General features: G+C 50.4%; 7 protein-coding genes across 7 annotated transcripts; 3 read left to right on the top strand and 4 right to left on the bottom strand.

Moving 5' to 3' along the window:
• Nucleotides 1-138: 138 nt before the first annotated feature.
• On the bottom strand, nucleotides 139-2,897 carry FOBCDRAFT_135002 (glycoside hydrolase superfamily; the record flags this gene model as incomplete). Its single annotated transcript, XM_054704788.1, has 4 exons — nucleotides 139-1,653; nucleotides 1,712-2,027; nucleotides 2,106-2,712; nucleotides 2,780-2,897. The coding sequence occupies 4 exons, from the start codon at nucleotides 2,895-2,897 to the stop codon at nucleotides 139-141; spliced, it is 2,556 nt and encodes an 851-aa protein (XP_054560763.1).
• A 510-nt stretch (nucleotides 2,898-3,407) lies between these two features.
• FOBCDRAFT_274804 (uncharacterized protein) lies at nucleotides 3,408-5,447 on the top strand (the record flags this gene model as incomplete). The annotated part of the gene is made up of 5 exons (XM_054704787.1): nucleotides 3,408-3,613; nucleotides 3,705-4,173; nucleotides 4,239-4,585; nucleotides 4,654-4,905; nucleotides 4,970-5,447. 5 exons carry the CDS (start codon nucleotides 3,408-3,410, stop codon nucleotides 5,445-5,447), a joined length of 1,752 nt encoding a protein of 583 aa, XP_054560762.1.
• A 367-nt stretch (nucleotides 5,448-5,814) lies between these two features.
• On the top strand, nucleotides 5,815-8,310 carry FOBCDRAFT_134758 (Six-hairpin glycosidase-like protein; the record flags this gene model as incomplete). Its single annotated transcript, XM_059607923.1, has 2 exons — nucleotides 5,815-7,761; nucleotides 7,813-8,310. The coding sequence occupies 2 exons, from the start codon at nucleotides 5,815-5,817 to the stop codon at nucleotides 8,308-8,310; spliced, it is 2,445 nt and encodes an 814-aa protein (XP_059465014.1).
• A 1,073-nt stretch (nucleotides 8,311-9,383) lies between these two features.
• On the top strand, nucleotides 9,384-10,973 carry FOBCDRAFT_240436 (general substrate transporter; the record flags this gene model as incomplete). Its single annotated transcript, XM_059610295.1, has 2 exons — nucleotides 9,384-9,487; nucleotides 9,569-10,973. 2 exons carry the CDS (start codon nucleotides 9,384-9,386, stop codon nucleotides 10,971-10,973), a joined length of 1,509 nt encoding a protein of 502 aa, XP_059465013.1.
• Nucleotides 10,974-11,418: 445 nt separating this feature from the next.
• On the bottom strand, nucleotides 11,419-12,426 carry FOBCDRAFT_240435 (uncharacterized protein; the record flags this gene model as incomplete). The annotated part of the gene is made up of 4 exons (XM_059610294.1): nucleotides 11,419-11,706; nucleotides 11,779-12,047; nucleotides 12,103-12,332; nucleotides 12,389-12,426. The coding sequence occupies 4 exons, from the start codon at nucleotides 12,424-12,426 to the stop codon at nucleotides 11,419-11,421; spliced, it is 825 nt and encodes a 274-aa protein (XP_059465012.1).
• A 1,288-nt stretch (nucleotides 12,427-13,714) lies between these two features.
• On the bottom strand, nucleotides 13,715-14,485 carry FOBCDRAFT_135424 (uncharacterized protein; the record flags this gene model as incomplete). The annotated part of the gene is made up of 1 exon (XM_054704783.1): nucleotides 13,715-14,485. The coding sequence occupies one exon, from the start codon at nucleotides 14,483-14,485 to the stop codon at nucleotides 13,715-13,717; it is 771 nt and encodes a 256-aa protein (XP_054560758.1).
• A 1,819-nt stretch (nucleotides 14,486-16,304) lies between these two features.
• FOBCDRAFT_240433 (uncharacterized protein) lies at nucleotides 16,305-17,372 on the bottom strand (the record flags this gene model as incomplete). Its single annotated transcript, XM_059610293.1, has 4 exons — nucleotides 16,305-16,763; nucleotides 16,820-16,942; nucleotides 17,001-17,285; nucleotides 17,343-17,372. 4 exons carry the CDS (start codon nucleotides 17,370-17,372, stop codon nucleotides 16,305-16,307), a joined length of 897 nt encoding a protein of 298 aa, XP_059465011.1.
• Nucleotides 17,373-17,541: the final 169 nt, after the last annotated feature.

Genomic DNA, 17,541 nt, shown 5'->3' with positions numbered 1-17,541 from the left:
AATAAATCCTCCTGATAGTGGTCTGTCCTACTAGAAGAGTAGCTAGAGTTGTTATTTAGGCAACGACAAACAATTGCTTCAATTTAAAAAGCTACTTTACGTGCAAAAGCTTGTTGATGTTATGATATCTCTAATCCCCTACAGGCCAGACCACCACGTAGTATCAGCAACCTCGAACATGCCTGTCAAGGGAGTATCACGGCTCGAAGTACCGACCAATAGGTCATAAATCCCACCCTCCTCCGTCCACTTATGCCGTGTCTCATCCCAGTAGCTCGTGGCATATTTCCTATCGATGACAATACGAGCAACTGATGATTTACCTGCCTCTACCGACACCTTTGAGAAACCTTTCAGCTCCTTGACAGGGCGGTTGATGGATGGAGTCCTTTGAGAGACATACACCTGGACTACCTCTGCACCATCAACTTGTCCGACATTCTCGACAGTAACGTCAATCAGAAGCAACTGACCATGCTTGCCAGGTCTCTGTTGTATTTGAAGATTGGATAGAGAAAATGTGGTATATGAAACCCCCGACCCAAAGGACCAAAGAGTAGGCTTCTTGACAGTTTCGTAATAACGGTAGCCGACGTATACATCCTCACCGTATAGAACCCGACCGTGTTCAGACCGATAATTGAGGAATGCAGGGTTGTCCTCAATCCTAGTCGGGAAAGACAGCGGCAGCTTCCCAGAAGGGTTGACATCGCCAAAGAGAACGTCGGCAATGGCATTGCCTGTTTCGTTGCCGCCGTACCACGCCTGGATCACGGCAGCGACATCGTTCGCCCATGGCATACTCACAGGAGAGCCAGACTGAACTACCACGACGGTGCGAGGGTTGACCTTTGCCACCGCTGCGACCAGCTCGTCGGTTCGGCCAGGGAGGTCTATGTGCGAGCGGTCGTGGCCCTCTTGTTCAAAGTCGGAATTGAGACCGACGCAGAGGACGACTTGGTCAACGGAACTGGCGAGCTGGACCGCGTTGGCAATCTCCTCGTCTGGAACGATGACCTTGGCTCCGCCTATACGCAAGCCGCCGCTTCCGTAAGAGACAACGCCTTCGTTGTCACCAAGTTTGGAAGCGGCGCCGCTAGCAAAGACGACGTTGATCTTGTACGTCTGCCCTGCCGTCACCTTCTTGATGCCGGTCTCCTCGACCGTGCCGACGTTGAAGAAGCTTCCGCCTGAGCGCTGCGCCGTCTCGTTGTCGATCAGGAGCTCACCATCAACGTAGAGTCTGGCGGTGCCAAACACGCACAGCCCGAATTCGAAATCGCAAGTCTCGTCGGCCTCGAAGGTTGCTTCGATCTCACCGTACCAGAGATCTTCGGTGATTTTCGGGTGGTAGTAGTCGGCAAAGTACATGTCTGTACTGTCGAGTAATAGTTCATCGACAGGCTGCCGACCATGGTCGCTCTCCGGGGACGTGAAGGCTCGGAATGCGACACCGGGTTGACCGTCAACAGTCTTCAATCTTGGACCAAGAACTGGAAGCATTTTGTGAGCGTAGCACCCAACAGAGTAGCGGACATCATCAGCCTTGTTTGTGATACCCTGGAAAGGTGAAACTGCGTAATACGGCCGCAAAGTGGCAGAGCCACCACCACAAAAGACAGCAGTCTTGGCATTGGCCCCAATGACAGCAACCTATAGGTCAAGTATGAGAACAATGGCGGCCGAGGGATCAGTGTGGATGTCAGCTTACAGTTTCTCCCCTGTTAAACGGCAGGGCGTTGTGATCGTTCTTTAGAAGCACAATGGATTCCCCTGCGATCCTCCTCAGCAGAGCTGCTGTCTCCGGAGTGTTCTGGGATACTTCGGGGGCGTTTGAAGGGACTCCGGTTCGGATAGCTCGATCGACCAGCTTCAAGACCTGCCGCACGCGCTCATTGACAGTTTCCAGATCAATCTTCCTAGACATGAGAGCGTGCAACAGCATTTGTCCGCGCCATCGTGTCGGTCCTGGCATTTCGATGTCAAGACCCGCTTCGACGGATTCGACGGTCGAGTAGGTTCCGTACCTGGGAGTAAAATTAGTCTTTCACGAACTCAAGAGCGTGGAACAGCCGCAGCTGAAACAACACATGTTCACAACTCACCAGTCACTAGTGACAAGCCCTTCCCACCCCCATTCACCTCTAACAACCTTCTCAATCATATCCTTGTTATCGCTGACATGTGTGCCGTTGACCTTGTTGTATGAAGTCATGAATGATCCTGGGTTGGCATCTCTAACCGCGATTTGGAAAGGAAGTGTATAGATCTCGCGGAGAGCCCTTTCGGTAACAAGGGAGTCGACAGCCATGCGCTCGTGCTCCTGGTCGTTAGCGACAAAGTGCTTGATCGAGGCGACGACACCAGTCTCTTGAATACCAGCTACTATCGATGCCGCGCAGTATCCAGCAAGAACAGGGTCTTCAGAAAAGGATTCAAAGGCTCTACCGCCCAGAGGACTACGCTGCATATTGACTGTCGGACCTAATAGCACATGGACACCTTTGGCCCGGGCCTCGGAACCCATCAGAGAACCAGCTTGGTGTAGGAGCTCTGTGTTCCAAGTCGCTGCCAAGCCTGTTCCACAAGGAAAGCAGGCTGCAGGTACACCATTGAAGAAGCGAGTGCCACGCACGCCATTTGGTCCATCTGACATTCGAATAGAAGGAATACCAAGTCGAGGAATGGCTTTCGTATGCCAGAAATCGATTCCTGATGGGGTTCGTGTCTTGTAAGCAGCAAGATCCAGTGATTCCGGGGAGGAGAGTTGTGAACATACCGGCAAGCAGGTCTATCTTCTCGACAGTAGTCAATTGCTTAAGAACCTGCTCAACATCCAAGCCAAGCTCGTGTTGGGCATGTTCCTCGACTGTCTGCAGGGCGGAGATGTCACCCATGTTGGCTGATGTGGAAAAAAGTAGACTTCCGAATAGCGCGCTGAGAGCTTGTATAGAGATTGCTGGAAGTGTCTCTTTGATTCAAGCCTAATATCAAATATATTTACATTGGCGGAGGGGAGTTGGCCTTCCTATAACTCGCTCAACCGGACCCCTTCTTTGCGATATACAGAAGTACCGTACCAATTAGACCCACATCACATCCGAAGATCATCCGAAGAACCTACCCCTGTATGTCGGTACGGTAGCTTACTCCGTACGGGGGTGTGTATAGGCAATGTCCACCAAACTGTACCTCGGAGTGTGCGGGTCATGCATGACGCTGTGACACCCAACGGGGCCGGACCCCGATAGGTTGCATGCTGCAGCCCTCATAGCTAACCAGGATTCTAGATTATAAAGACATTTCTGTTCCTGCTTTCCGCGTCTCCTTGACTCCGCGTCTCCTTGTCTCCGCGACTTTACGTCTCCACAAAGCCCCCCCTCAAGCACGGCACCAAGCCTATCTTCATGTCAGCAGACGAGGCCGGGTCTTCGCGAAAGCGACCTCTGCCCGAGCCTCAAAGTGGCCGCCCCTGGTATCCTCGGAAGCGCGCAGTCCAAGCATGCAGGACCTGTCGGAAACGACGTGTAAAGTGCGACAATGAACGGCCATCCTGCGCCGTGTGTATCAAACTAGGGGTCCAATGCATCTACCAGGAGGGAGACAAATCAAGGTGAGATCGATCATGCTCCATGCATGGCTGCCCCCGTTTTCAAGGAGCAAGCAATGTCTATCTCATCCTACTGACCGAAACACCTGCTCAGCTTCGATGCTGCTAGTCTTGCCATCCTGGAACGTCTGGAAAATCTGGAAAGTCTTTTCCGGGCGGCCCATCCCGACGTGTCAGGCCAAGGCGAAGCTGCACCTCAGCTATCCCTAAGCATAACACCTCGGAGCTTTGATCATGCAAACCTCGACGAGCCTGGCTCCTCTGAGGTCTACCATGTCAATGCCGAGGCCGTCTTGGAATGGCCAGTTCTACGATCTTTTACCCAGGGCCAACCGCTCAAGCTGGCCAGTATCCTCAAGGCACACCGATCAAGCCAACATGCTGACGCCCCTCGCTTATTGGTGATATCAGACCTTGACCCGGGGTCAGCTGGGCCGCTTCTACAACGGTTTGTGGACAACTTCCACATCTACAATCCTGTCTTCGAGATCACACAGGTCCAGGAGTATATCAAGACTACTCTTTATAACGGTCTCGGGTGGGATGTCAAGTCTTGTATCTCGGTATCTTCCGCCCCTCAAGTAACTACAAATATAGCAGAGACAAAGCTAACGATGAGAATCGGCAGCTGTTGGTATTCGCCCTCGGAACCATTGTAAGCCAAGACGACCAGGCATTGACAACGTCTATGACCTTCCGTGAATCGAGACAGTTCCAGGACGCTGAATCGTTCTTCCTCGCCGCCCAGAGACGGATGGGACAATTGCTATGCAACAGTGACCTGGCCGGGGCCCAGGTCTTCTTCCTTGCTGGGGTATACCTCATGTCCACAATGAGACCATTTGAGGCATGGAGGATGTTCGTCCAGGCCTTGGCATGTTGCCAAATTCTCGACTCGCCGTCATTGGACGATCCTGACGATAAAGAGTCGCAGCTACACCAGAGCATCTATTGGACCTCGTTCAAGTCGGAATTGTAACACTCCCAGATACTCCCCATCCCTCTTACCAGTATACCGGCTGACCAGAGATTGACACCAAAAGAGAGTTGCGCTTGGAGCTGAGCATCACCGAGAGCAGCGCATGGAACCTACGCTATCCGCAATTCTTTCCAGCACCTCCCAAGGGTCTCCAATCTGAGGGAGAGGCGGGTTGGTATTTCTACCTAGCAGAGATTGCTTTACGACGACTCGGTAATCGCATTTTGACGTGCACGTCCTACTTTAGATCGGCGTCAACGACGGTTGCCGACAAGGTTTCTAGAGTCTTGGAGTTCGAGCAGCAGGCTCACAGCTGGTAAGTATCCTGGCCCCAGCTTAATGGTCCAGAAACCCTTGCTGATGCTGTACAAATTGTCAAGGGTCGAGTCGCTTCCACAGAACCTGAGGCTCGACCAGCCGCGTGAAGTTGAACTAGACGATCAAAGCGCCCATTTGCGTTTCATTCTGAATGGCCATCTTCTCGACTGTTATGAAATGATGTACTGGTCATTCATGGTCGATGCAGTCCATAGAACGTCGTTGGAAGACGCCGACGCTATGGTCTTTGCACGCAAGGGTTTCCAAACCAGTGTGCAGCGCATTGATGATAACGAGTCAGGATTCCGCGGTCGTCATCATGGGACCTGGTTAATGCTGCGTACTTGTACACGTAGTGCGTTGGTACTGATTGCTGCTGAGCGGGCCGGCCTGGGAAACATGCTACCCGCCCAATGGAGAGCATCCGTTACCAAGGTTCAGGGGCTGCTGCATTACTGGCAAGATGAAGCTGTAGATGCAAAGTTTTATTCACGGCTGCTGGCAGATCTTATGCACGACGACTTTGATAGTGATAAATAAATAAATGCTTGTAATGGTTTGGTCTGAGACTAGATCCATGGTTTTTGCCGTGTCGAGTGGTGATTTGTGGGGGACGGCCTTTGCCTTTATTAGTGGAGGCCACTCCTAGGATTGGAAATGATGACTCGCCCGTAATTCAACCGAAGTCGCGAGGGCTAGCTCAATTTTGTTCCGAGCGCATCCCCTCTTCTGATTCTGGTTACGTCAAAAGTAAAGCCACCTCTGACCTAGAGCAGAGCTGAGGGGCTAGTAATAATGCAGCAAGTATTACTCAACATTGCCAGGGTCGAGGGTCGCGTCGCAAGACATAATTCCTCTCCTCCCACTCAGCCTTCCCTCAGCTGTCACCCTCCTTTACTCTCACGACATGGCCACCACCTCGCTCCTTGATACACAGTGGATATGGCACCCGCATTGGGTAGACCATGCCCAAGATTCGGCGGGCGCTTTTGTCCACTTTCGCAAGCACTTTTCGCTCCAACAATCTCCCGGCGAGCCCATCCGCCTCCAGATCACAGCAGATACCAAGTACCGACTCTATGTAAATAGGCATTTAGTACATACTGGCCCCGTTAAGGGAGACGAGCATATCTGGTTTTACGACGAAACTGATATCCAACCCTTCCTCCAGTCAGGAGAAAATACTATTGCTATTCACGTCCTTCGGCTTTACCATGGGACGCAATATGCGACGAGCTTCCCCAGAATGGCTTTCCCAGGACTGTTTGTGCGCATGTCTGATGGAATTGGTCCTGAGGGGCTCCGCCTTGAGAGCGACGACACTTGGCTCACTGCCCTCGACTTATCACGCAAGCTTCGAATCGACCAGAACGAGGACGATTTTCTTCATATCTATGAAGTTGTAAACAACGATTCAAATAATCACCTCGAGTGGGTTGCGGCTCGTTGCTTGAATCTTCCCAAATCCCACGGCATTGGTCCCCCTTGGATGCTTTCACCTCGCATGGTCCCCTGGCCCAAGATTACGAGAGTCCGCATCAAGGATGTACAAAAGATTCAGAGCTCCTTGCCTGCAGAAGCATGGAAGGGCCTTTTTATGCGATCAGATGGTGGACCAGGACTTGTTCTACCTGCCGGAAGTTCGCACCATATTGAGCTCCAGGCCGACCATCACCTCACGGCATACCTTCGTTTCTACTTCCAGCGCCCTCGAGCGGCGGGCTCCAGGCTATCCATCAGGTATTCCGAGTGCTACGAGGATACACCCGCTTCTGTGCCCTATCTACGTTGTAAGGGTGATCGATGTGACCAGACAAAGCAGCTCTTGGGGCCCGAAGACATATACTTCTTTTCTGGTGAATCTGGCGCTGATGCTGCGGTGGCCCTGCAGTATACAAAGGACCCCACGTCTGAGGAGGTGTTCTCACCTTTTCATTTTCGCACATTTCGTTTCATAACATTGAGCATTCAAGTCAGCCCCGACAGTGAGCTTGTCATGACGGGCCTCGATGTGGATATGACCCATTACCCCTTGGAAGTCACTGGAGCGGTCAATGGCACAGATCCCATCTATACAAAACTATGGGACACCAGCATCCGCACTCTCACCAATTGTATGCATGACTGCTACGAAGACTGTCCCTTCTATGAGCAGCTCCAGTATGCCATGGATGTGAGAAGCTCGTGCATCTTCACCTACGCAGCATCCGGAGACGATCGCATGGCGCGCCAGGCTATCATACAGCTACATAGCTCGTACCGGGCTGACTTGGGCCTGATAGCGAGTCGCAGCCCGGCATCGCAGTTACAGATCATCCCCCACTTCTCGCTCTTTTGGATCTTGACGGTCCTGGATCATTTCGAGTACTTTGGCGATGTCTCTTTCACGCGCCAGTTCTTGCCCGTGGCAGACGGTATCCTCGAGGCCTTCAATAGAAGGATCAATGTTGACCTGGGCCTGGTGTCCTCAGAGACACCCTTCTGGGACTTCGTCGACTGGACGAATGAGTGGAGGCCTATGGGTATTCCTCCCGCTGCCAGCTCATCAGGATATCAGACCTTCACAAACATGCTGTTTGCTCATACCATGCAGAGGTTGTCAGAGTTTCTAGTGCCGATCGGGAGGCCTGGTCTCGCAGGTGAGTTGAAAGCTCGGGCAGAATCGATCCTGACCGCCGTCCGACAACATTGCCGCGTGGGCGATATCTTTACAGATGGATTGGCATCTGTGGCGAATTATAGTGAGGACTTCAGCCAACACATCCAGATCTGGGCAGTCTTGTCTGGCGCCGTATCAGGAGATACCGCGCGTGATTTGCTGAAGTCATGTCTTCCTGTGCTCCAGGGCCAAGGCGTGGACTTGTCATCCAGCATACTACCTGACCAACGCCCAGGGCCAGCTCAGTCCATCAAGTTCACGCAGCCGTCTCAAGCCATGTCCTTCTACCTGTTCCGAGCACTCTCCGCAGTGGAGGGCTCCTTGTACGATGACGCCTTTCACGATATGTGGCAGCCGTGGAGAGACCAGCTCTCCCAAAACCTAACCACATGGTGCGAGGATGATGTGACCCGACGATCCGACTGCCATGCATGGAGCTGCGCTCCCCTGTACGAGCTTGTAGCCGAAGTGGCTGGAGTCAAACCGGCCGAGCCCGGATCTACGTCGCTGTTATTCAAACCGAGGACAAGGCTCTTCCCACACTTTGAGGGTCGAGTTCCCCTGACCGGCATCTTGGCTCCAGGTACGGCTCACGTGCGCTGGAGCCTTGAGGGTGGAAATGCGATCGCTGTCTCGTTAACTCTCGAGACCAAGATGGCACCAGACGGAGTGCCCATCCATGTCATGTTCCCCGATGGTCATGAAGAAGTCCATGTCGGGTTGAGCTTGGAATTCAAATTTTGAGAAATGTAGTTACTCGTATATCAGTAATGGCTCATTTGACCTATACCATTCAACTTGGTGTTACCAGAACCGTCGCCGGTCTCTTACATTATCTAATTTGAAGTCATCATGAGATCGCAATCCACATGCACAGCAATAATCGTACCAAGCGGCCCCGACAACTGAGCCCGATGTACTCGTTTACCCCACAAAACAGAACACGCCTAAGGGAAACCACGCCTTTGAGTTGTGAAAGACGGTTGTTAGCGCCATCGATACTGAAGGCGTCATGCAGGCTTATTAGACGAGCCCGTCAATATGAGGCTTTTTCAGGCTGTATGGATGTTCCAATGCCGGCGGGTCAACAATCCCCAACTGTTCGATTCCCCGCACCACGAGGCCTAGAACTCGTCGTAGTCTCATAATTTATGGACTAGTGAAAGACTATTGCTAGCGGTGTTAGCTGCTCGAGCTGTTTTCTCCAGCGCTATCCGCCTTTCCGCGTCCTGCCCCACTGAAATAAGAATAAACACCTCGAAACTACCGTAGTCTAGTAGGGTTCAGGAAGAGCACAGGTCCACGTTCCGGCTTTCCGCGTGTGTCGGGGCTGCCGTTGCCACTCTTAACTCCGGCTTTCCGCTGAGGAGCAAAGTTTTTCACCACCACGAGATTGCTTCTACGGACCTTGGAGTAGCAAAGAGATCAAGGCCATTGAAGCTAATGATCAGACTTGATCACCTGCCCCGGACCCCAGACCCCAGACCCCAGATACAGAGGCCTTCGATGGACCCAGGAGTATGGGCTGTTCCTTTACAGGGCCGAGTCACGATTCTAGGTCAGAAAAGCTTCAGATCTTTTTTAGTCGAGGTCCAAGTTGACTCGACTGCTTCTACGCGAGAACTTGAGGAGGCGCTGAACACTATATCTTGCCCAACTCCCTCCGGTAATCTCCAACATTAGCACTCAACAACTTCATCGACACTTTTTGGTCTCTTATTCTTCCAAGTCAATTGATTTCACCAGAGTGCCTTCACACCCTGAGAACCGCAGCCATGGCCATCACCACCACGTCGGAAGTCCAGGTGGCGGCTGCGATGCCCGAGAGCAGCGTCAACACCGATCGTTGGTGGAAATCCCCCAACCTTCGCCAGCTCAACTTGCTCCTCATCATTCCCATGCTTTCAATCTTTACCCAGGGGTTCGTACCAAATCTTTACCCGCGCCAGAGCCGACCTCTTGATCGAAACAAATTACCCTTGCTAACTAGACGCTTGACCAGATTTGATGGCAGCATGATGAACGGCTTGCAGTCGGTCGAGCCTTGGAGAGAATACTTCGGCGAGCCCAAAGGCTCAACACTCGGCTTGTTCAATGCCGCTTATCCCATGGGAGGTCTCGTTGCGATCCCCTTTCTATCCTTTGTCAGTGACACCTTTGGCAGACGATCTGCCCTTGGTCTTGGAGCCTCCGTCTGCGTGATTGGCGCTTCACTTCAGGCTGCGGCTCAGAACCTACCCATGTTTGTCGTTTCCCGAGGTGTTCTTGGTTTCGGCGCCGTATTTATCGGTTCCTCTGGCGCCCCCTTGATCACCGAACTCGCCCATCCCGCCCACCGAGCCACTGCGACCGCACTGTTCAATACGTCCTATTCATTGGGATCTATTGTTGCCGCTTGGGTTACTTTTGGTACATTCCGCATTGCATCAAGCGCCGCCTGGCGAATACCGTCTGGTATCCAGGGCCTGCCGTCAGTCATTCAGCTTCTTGGCTTATGGTTCGTGCCTGAGAGTCCTCGTTGGCTCATCTCCAAGGACAGGAATGAGGAAGCTCTCCGAATCTTAGCCAAATATCATGCCGAAGGAAACGAAGAAGATGCTCTTGTGCAATTCGAGTACAACGAGATCATGAATGCCCTTTCATACGAGAGGAGTATTGACCGTCATAGTTGGGTTCAGAATTATCTCGAGTTTGTTCGCACCAAGGGTAACCGTAAGCGTCTCTTCATCCTGCTCTGGTGCGCTTGTATCAGTCAGATGTCCGGAAACGCCTTTATCTCGTATTACCTTGCACCTGTCCTCACATCCGTTGGTCTTACTACCAGTCTCAAGCAGACTCTTATTAATGCCACGCAACAAATCCTTTCCTGGTTCTCGGCCCTATACTTTGCTACCTTGCCCCAGAAGCTCGGTCGACGAACATTATTCCTGGCATCCCTTTCAGCAATCTTCGTCTGTCTAGTCAGTATAACTACAGGAAGCGCCATATTTGCCAAGTACCAAAACAACAAAGCCGCAGGTGGCGCTGTTGTTGCGTTCCTATACATCTTTTCTCCATCATATAACCTGGGACTTAACGGCAATCTAGGTCTCTACATCACAGAGATTCTGCCATTCAACCTCCGAATGAGGGGCCAAGCGCTGTATCAGTTGTTTGCTACCTGCTTCACCCTTCTCTCTACCTACGCCATTCCCGTCGGCCTGGATGATCTGGCGTGGAAGCTGTACACTATCTTTATTCCTTGGGTCGTGATCGAGTTCGCGGTGATCTATTTCGTGTTCCCAGAAACCAAGGGCCCGTCTCTGGAGGAAATTGCCATCATTTTCGATGGGAAGGACGCCGATGCTTCCCCTGTGGGAAACAAATTGGATGATGTCGAGCGCGCCGAGGTCGAACACAAGATCTAAGAAGATATTCTCAAAATTGGAAAGCAATGGCTCTTGGTCAAGGGGTCATTGAAGGAGGGCATATATCGTCATGTTCTTATTTATATGGATCACTCTTTTATTTTAGTACCAACATGAGGCATCAATCAAAGGAATATTGACAAATATGGCAACGACGCAATCTGGGTGACGTGTAGTTCTGTTCCGGTTATGCCTGACCCAGTATAAGACATCAGAGTAACCACCATTCCTGGTGTTGATCGCGGTTAGCGGAACTGACAAATAAGAACATAAATAACACTCTGTCCTGAAAGAGCAATAAATAGGTAGGCATTTATAACACGTTGGAACAAATACCGTTAACAGAGCATGATATTAATCATTAAAGACCAATGAGTTCAATTAAATTACTCCCAGCACCAGACAATAGCGGCCATATTTGCCCCACTTCTATGATAATTCACATCTAGGCCATTTTCCCAGCAGCGGCTTGACCCTGCTTGAATACACTTGCTTTGGTTTGCTTGTTGTCTAATCCAGCCGCCTTCACCATGGCACTGTCGAAGACAGTTCTGGGCCCGACTGCGTTCAGCAACCACACGGTAAATGCATTGCTTCCTTTCCAAAGAAAAGAGCGTTTCCCATTCACGATCTCGCCGACAACTTCACGAGCAAATTGCTCTGGTGGCATTGTCTTTTCGAGATGTGTCACCGTTCTCTGCTTCACGGCAGCTTCTGCATCGCGGTAGATGCTCTCAGGCCCAAAATTTATGTTATCGGTCGTCATCAACGGGGTAGACACTTATCCCATATAAAGGGTAACAACCCTTATCCCTAGAGGTTGAACTTCAAGCCGAAGGGTGTCTGAGTAAGCGGCGACGGCTGCCTTGGTCGCGTTGTAGGCAGAAGTGAACGGGCTCGGCAGGCGTGCTAGGACAGAGGCCACGTTTATAATAGTCGGTTCGTGGCCAGACGGCACCGAGGCTAGAAGGAGAGGAGTAAAGGCGGTGACCATCTCCATCAGCCCAAATACATTGGTGCTGAACAGGCTTCGTACGCGGGCGGCATCAGCTTCGATAGCGGGCGCTTCATACACTATTGACAAGAAACGTTAGCAAGTGTAGTGTAAATGCCAAAGTGGTTGACCTACAAGCACCAGCATTGTTGAACAATATATCCAAAGATCCCCCTGTTCGAGATGCGATCTGTGACTTGACTGCAGCAATACTCTCTGGCTGGGTCACGTCTAGGGTAAGTATCTCAATACCCGCCTCTGCTAGGTTACTCAGGGTCTTTAGCGAACGCGCAGTTGCAAAAACGCGAAAACCCTGGGCTGCAAATTGGAGCGCGAGTGCGTTACCAGCGCTGCCCTGCGAGCACCTGGCCATGGGAGATTAGTGCACGTACGCATTGACGGAGAATATACCACCACTCACCCGGTAACGAGCACCGATCGTTTAGATGATTGAGACATGATGTGAGAGGGGCCCAGAGCTACAATGGAAACAATGATGATACCAGTATGTCAATCAATGGACGAATGCTGCTACCAATCTCATTATATCTTGAGGTATGCCCTAATCTAGCTCTCGCCACTGCCGTAAAAGCATGGTAGGAATTAGCTAATCATCCATTCCAGAGTTGAGAGTTTAGATTCGGCATGATAGTTCCCCCGCATCCAAGCTGAGTAATGTCGAAATAATGCCAGTACCTGAAGTGGCGCTTGTCTACGTATCTATCTAGACCGCATGGGCCAATGTGAAATCTATTATCTTCAGCCGAGGCATTGTCACCCGGCCCACGAACGCCGCACGGAGTGAACCTAAAATGAAGTGAACGCCATCCTTCGCGAGAATTGCCGTGGGCCCATGACGTCTAATCCGCTGACAAACGTACCTTGACTCGGTACGTTGAGGCGGTAGAGGTTTGGCCTGGAAGCTTGTCGATGATATCGGAGAAATACGCGCGGCGGACCCTATGTTTATTAAACAATAAGGCATCTATTCATGCTCACCGAAGGCCTGGTCGGCTCAGACCATTTACTCCGCAGTAAAGTAAATACTTTTGTCGAAATTTATTCATCAAAGACTTCAATCACGCCCATGTTCATGACTGGCCACCTCCTTTTGTAATAAACTTGTTCCGTAGTAGTAAGACAGGCAGTTGACTTACTTGGCTTGTGCCTAAGAGTGTACCAACACGAAACTTGCAGAGGACAGAGGCCACCGCCAACATACGCGTATAGACCACTACTATACGCGTATAGGTTGATCTGCCCTAGTTACGCACAGTAGCGTAATTTATGTATCCGTAGCTCAACTTAATGTCTAGGTTGGCCCACTTACCTCGGTGGTGTGCCACACGCCCACACCACATGGGGGCGCACGTCTCGGAGTTTGATAGGGGGATCACTTCCTTAACTAATTAATTAATACGATTACAATGGCCGTTCCAAATCCGTGGATCCTCCAATGACCCGCATTGCTCACCTACCCTTGGTATGAACCGATTCGAGGGTTAGTCTTTGCTGCTGTTATTACTGCCCGTACACATTCAAATGGTCTTGCGGCTTGTCACAGGTGGCGGATCGTGAAAGATGGTTGGGATAGTTTGTGGATAACATTTTATAGTTTATAGAATGTCTTGATCTAATCTAAATCCCCCTTGATATCCATCACCGAAAAACGTCACCGAGCCTCCAGCATCTGAAGCCAGCGACTAACTCATTGTTTGTGGATAGTAGCCCACTACGCTGAGCAATTCTACCAAGGGAGAGGAGCACCATCGTAGTTTTTGAAAGTCCCACTGAGCTCCTTTGTGGCACTATCAATGGTCCTCACCATGGACGTAACGCTTGTCTCGACACTGATGGCCCCCAGATCAGAAAGCTGCAGCCCAGATCCTTTCACAGCACCAGCGGCCAGCTCGGTCTCTACTAGACCAGGGTGAAAGACGAAGCTTGTGAGCCAAGGCTCTTCGAAGTGAAGGCGACGAATGAACCAGTTCAGTGCCGCCTTGCTGCCACCGTAGGGACTGTGAGTTGAGGGGAATCCTGCCAAGAGCTCCATTGAATTGATCGAGCCGATGAGAGTTGAGATGCCGACGAAAGTCGGGTTTCCGGTCTTGCTGGCCTGTAGTAAGTCTGCAGTAGCCTGGAAGAGCACTACCGGACCAAGGGTGTTGACTTGGAAGTGCTTGTTGATATTCTCAGCAGTAGTTTCTCGGACACGACCTCCATCGTTGGAAATACCGGCATTGGCAATAACGATATCCAAGGAGGTGATACTGTGCTCTTTCTTCAACGTGGCAACGGCTTCGGCAGCGTCAGAGGATACGCTGGAATCAAGCTTGACGATGATAAGCTTTGAGCCTTCACCCGTTGGCAGATCAGATAAAGCCCGCGAGGTGGCGTGTTCGGGGTCGCGCACGGCGACAATAACGGTGTGAGAGGGTCGGGCTAGGAAGGTCTGAACGAAACCCTTTCCAATGCCGCGGTTTCCACCGGTGATGAGAATAGTAGAAGGTTTAGACATGGCGTATTTCAGAAAATATTTGTCAGTGTGAGGACAAGTGAGGACAAGAAATAGTTGTAAAGGGCAGTGCTTGCTTCTGCTGCTTGAGACTTTAGATGCTTCTTCTTTACATTGAAGAAACCATCGTGGTATAAATACATGGCCTGGTTGATATGGAAGCCGAGGACATTGGCTTCGGGGGTAAAGTCCACCCGCATTGTCACAACTATTACGACATTTCCGACTGATGTTCTTCCCAGCGGAGTTTGTGTTTCAATGGGTCAAGCTCTGCAGGTTGACTGACATTGCACCCGATCGTTTGTGGAATGAGCCGGCGGATGTGTAATCACATAGCACGACATAGTGTGGTCAATATTCGTCTGTCACTGCCATCAACGGATCAAACCATCAATCCGAGTCGGGAAACCAGTGTCATGTCACCGCCCCACGATTAGTGATCTGGTCTAGCCTATTCTTCACCGTTTCCCAGAGGATCCACCTACCACCGATGCACACGTAATCATTTGGAACTACATTGAAGGTTCAGGGTAACATCAATCAAGGCTCCCTTGTAATCGGATAGTCTCTGGATCGAGTGGATGCATGGCAAGGAGACGCCACGAGTCGCGATTTGCTGACCAAGAATAATTTCTTCATTGAGAAGGTCTTACTTTTCAGCAACACCCGCCAGTTCTCCGAGGAGGAGATGAATGTCTATCGCCAACCATTCCTTGAGTTGTTATCTCGAGAGCCTCTTTGGCGCTTCGTCAACAAGATTAAAACCGAGAGAGAGCCTGCAGATATGTAGAGCAAAGCTCAAACGTATTTAGCATTGCCTTTTGAAACGGAACTTCCCAAGCTCTTCTACTAGCCTCTAGGTCACCCCTTTTGAAACTATCTCAGTGGGAAGAGCAGTGGAGTTTATCAATAAATTGAGGAACACCAATAGTGTTTACCTTGGACGTGGCGTGCATTTCTTCCAAGAGGATCACCTGCATAGAATAGGGCGTGAGATAGCAAAGTGGCTGCCCTCGACAGCCGAGGAACAACGAGAGGTCCTTGGGAGGAGCGAGAGAGGTGAAGGACTTGACTATCACATAACTCCTCATTCTCACCCATACGGCCTTACAAGCTTATGCGGTCACTCTGATGAGAACTTGTATCATTGAATGGTGTTGGTTACTTTCAATGTGTGTTGATTACCTACTTTGCACATCGGATCTAGGTCTCCCACTTGGTCTGTCAGATAGGCGACGAAGCCTATTGATACCAATCAGATACATATTCTGGAAGAAGTCTAAGGTGTCCAATACAAATATCTTACAATTTTAATTCTTTCTTGTTGTTTAATTGCTCTCATTAGCCATAAAGAGCCCACGTAGCTCGCTGTATCAGCAGGTCACTGCTACAGAAGCAAAGCGGTTGACTCTTGCGTACATCGCTATTCAGGTAGGTAGGTGGAAAATACTATCTGTAGTTTCGGGTATATCAATTGTAATTCTTGACACAAACCCGTCTGAAAGATTCTACACCCATACAAGCTACGAGCGGGAATGTCAGTCAAGCTCTTTGTCTAGGAAGTCTTAATTAACTCTCCACCTCCTTATGTTTATTAGCAACTGCTATGTGCACTTTTGACGGCCGAGACTTGGATAAACATGCGGAATACTAACAATAGTTTATATAAGTATAAACATAGTTCACCTACGGTATTTTCGATTGTTCACGCAGTCATATGTAGGCTTGTAGTTTCGATACTGAAATAACCATAGATATCTGTTTGTTATTGGCACTTCTCGCCCCAACCCCCTGTCTGACACAAAACATTATCCTTCATGAACTACTCAAGGCTCTTGAGGACCCGCTGCACAGTCGCCTCAACTGTTTCGGAGGGAAGCCCCAGCTCCTTGTTCCACTGAGCAGTGCCAAGATGAGTGTGATCCTCCAAAGCTTCTTTACCAAAAACAACCGAAGCAATCGCTTTTGCTCCTCCATTTGCCACATCGCCCTCGCTCAAGAGCTTGAACGCCTCGGCTCTCACTTCCTCAACCGGGATCTCAGTTCTCGCCCACTCAGTGCCAGTAGCCTTCTCGAGAACAGCAAGGACCTCTGACTGAGTAGTAGTAAATGACTCGACAGAAACCAACTTGTTAGCCGTCTTGGCAGGGTTAGCAAGGATGGCAACGAGGGCACGGCCAACCTGTGCGCCGTTACTGGCGGTGAATTTGGTGTTGCCTCCGTCGAACAGCTGAGCCTTCTTGTTAATCAGGTCGAATCCCCAGATACCCATAGGGAGTCCCTAAATGACAACGTCATTAGTGAATGTCCAAAGCACTCTGTGTCATCAGTACTTACCCAATCAAAGAACGGTCCCGTGATCAACCCAGTCCAGCTAATAGCATCCTCCCTAGATTTGAGATAGTCCAAGTACTTCTTTTTCGCTTCGAAAAAGGGCACAGCGGCTATAACGTCGGGGTTCTGTGCATATTAGCGCGACATGTCCTGAACCGTGCATTTGCTATGTGGAGTTACTGACCGTAGAATCAGAACCATATTCACTAGGAATAAACCTCTTGACACCAGCTGCGATGGCGGCTTCGATGGTGATAGCTTGAGCCTCTAGAGAAAGAATCGGGAAGAGGCTAATAACAGCATCTTGGCCCTCAAAGACTTTCGAAAGGGACTCTACGTTGAAATCGCTCTTAACAACGTTAATTCCTTCAGGGAATGTGGCTTGTGATGTCGTGCGAATGACAGCCGTAACACTGAGGTCTGAATCAAGGAAAGTTTGAAGTGTCAACTTTCCTAGGTTGCCGCTGGCCTGCTAAATATCAATGCCGTATACTTCAGGGGAGATGCCATCATGAGATATACATACACCGAGTAGAACAACACTCTTATAAGACATGGCGTTGGATTATTGAAGGGAATCTGGCTAGACGGTAGTTGAAAGGTTTATGGTAAACGTGCATACAGCTGCTGTGAGTTAAATTCCACGAGATTGATAGTTCCGAAAGTCAATGTCAGTTTATATAGTAGAAGACCTTGTAGTATGCGTAGCTGCATAATGCTCAACA

Source organism: Fusarium oxysporum, chromosome V, assembly GCF_013085055.1.
Source record: "Fusarium oxysporum Fo47 chromosome V, complete sequence".
Lineage (NCBI taxonomy): Eukaryota > Fungi > Ascomycota > Sordariomycetes > Hypocreales > Nectriaceae > Fusarium > Fusarium oxysporum.
The sequence above is the reverse complement of the archived record's forward strand: the minus strand, read 5'-3'. Positions and strand labels throughout refer to the sequence as shown.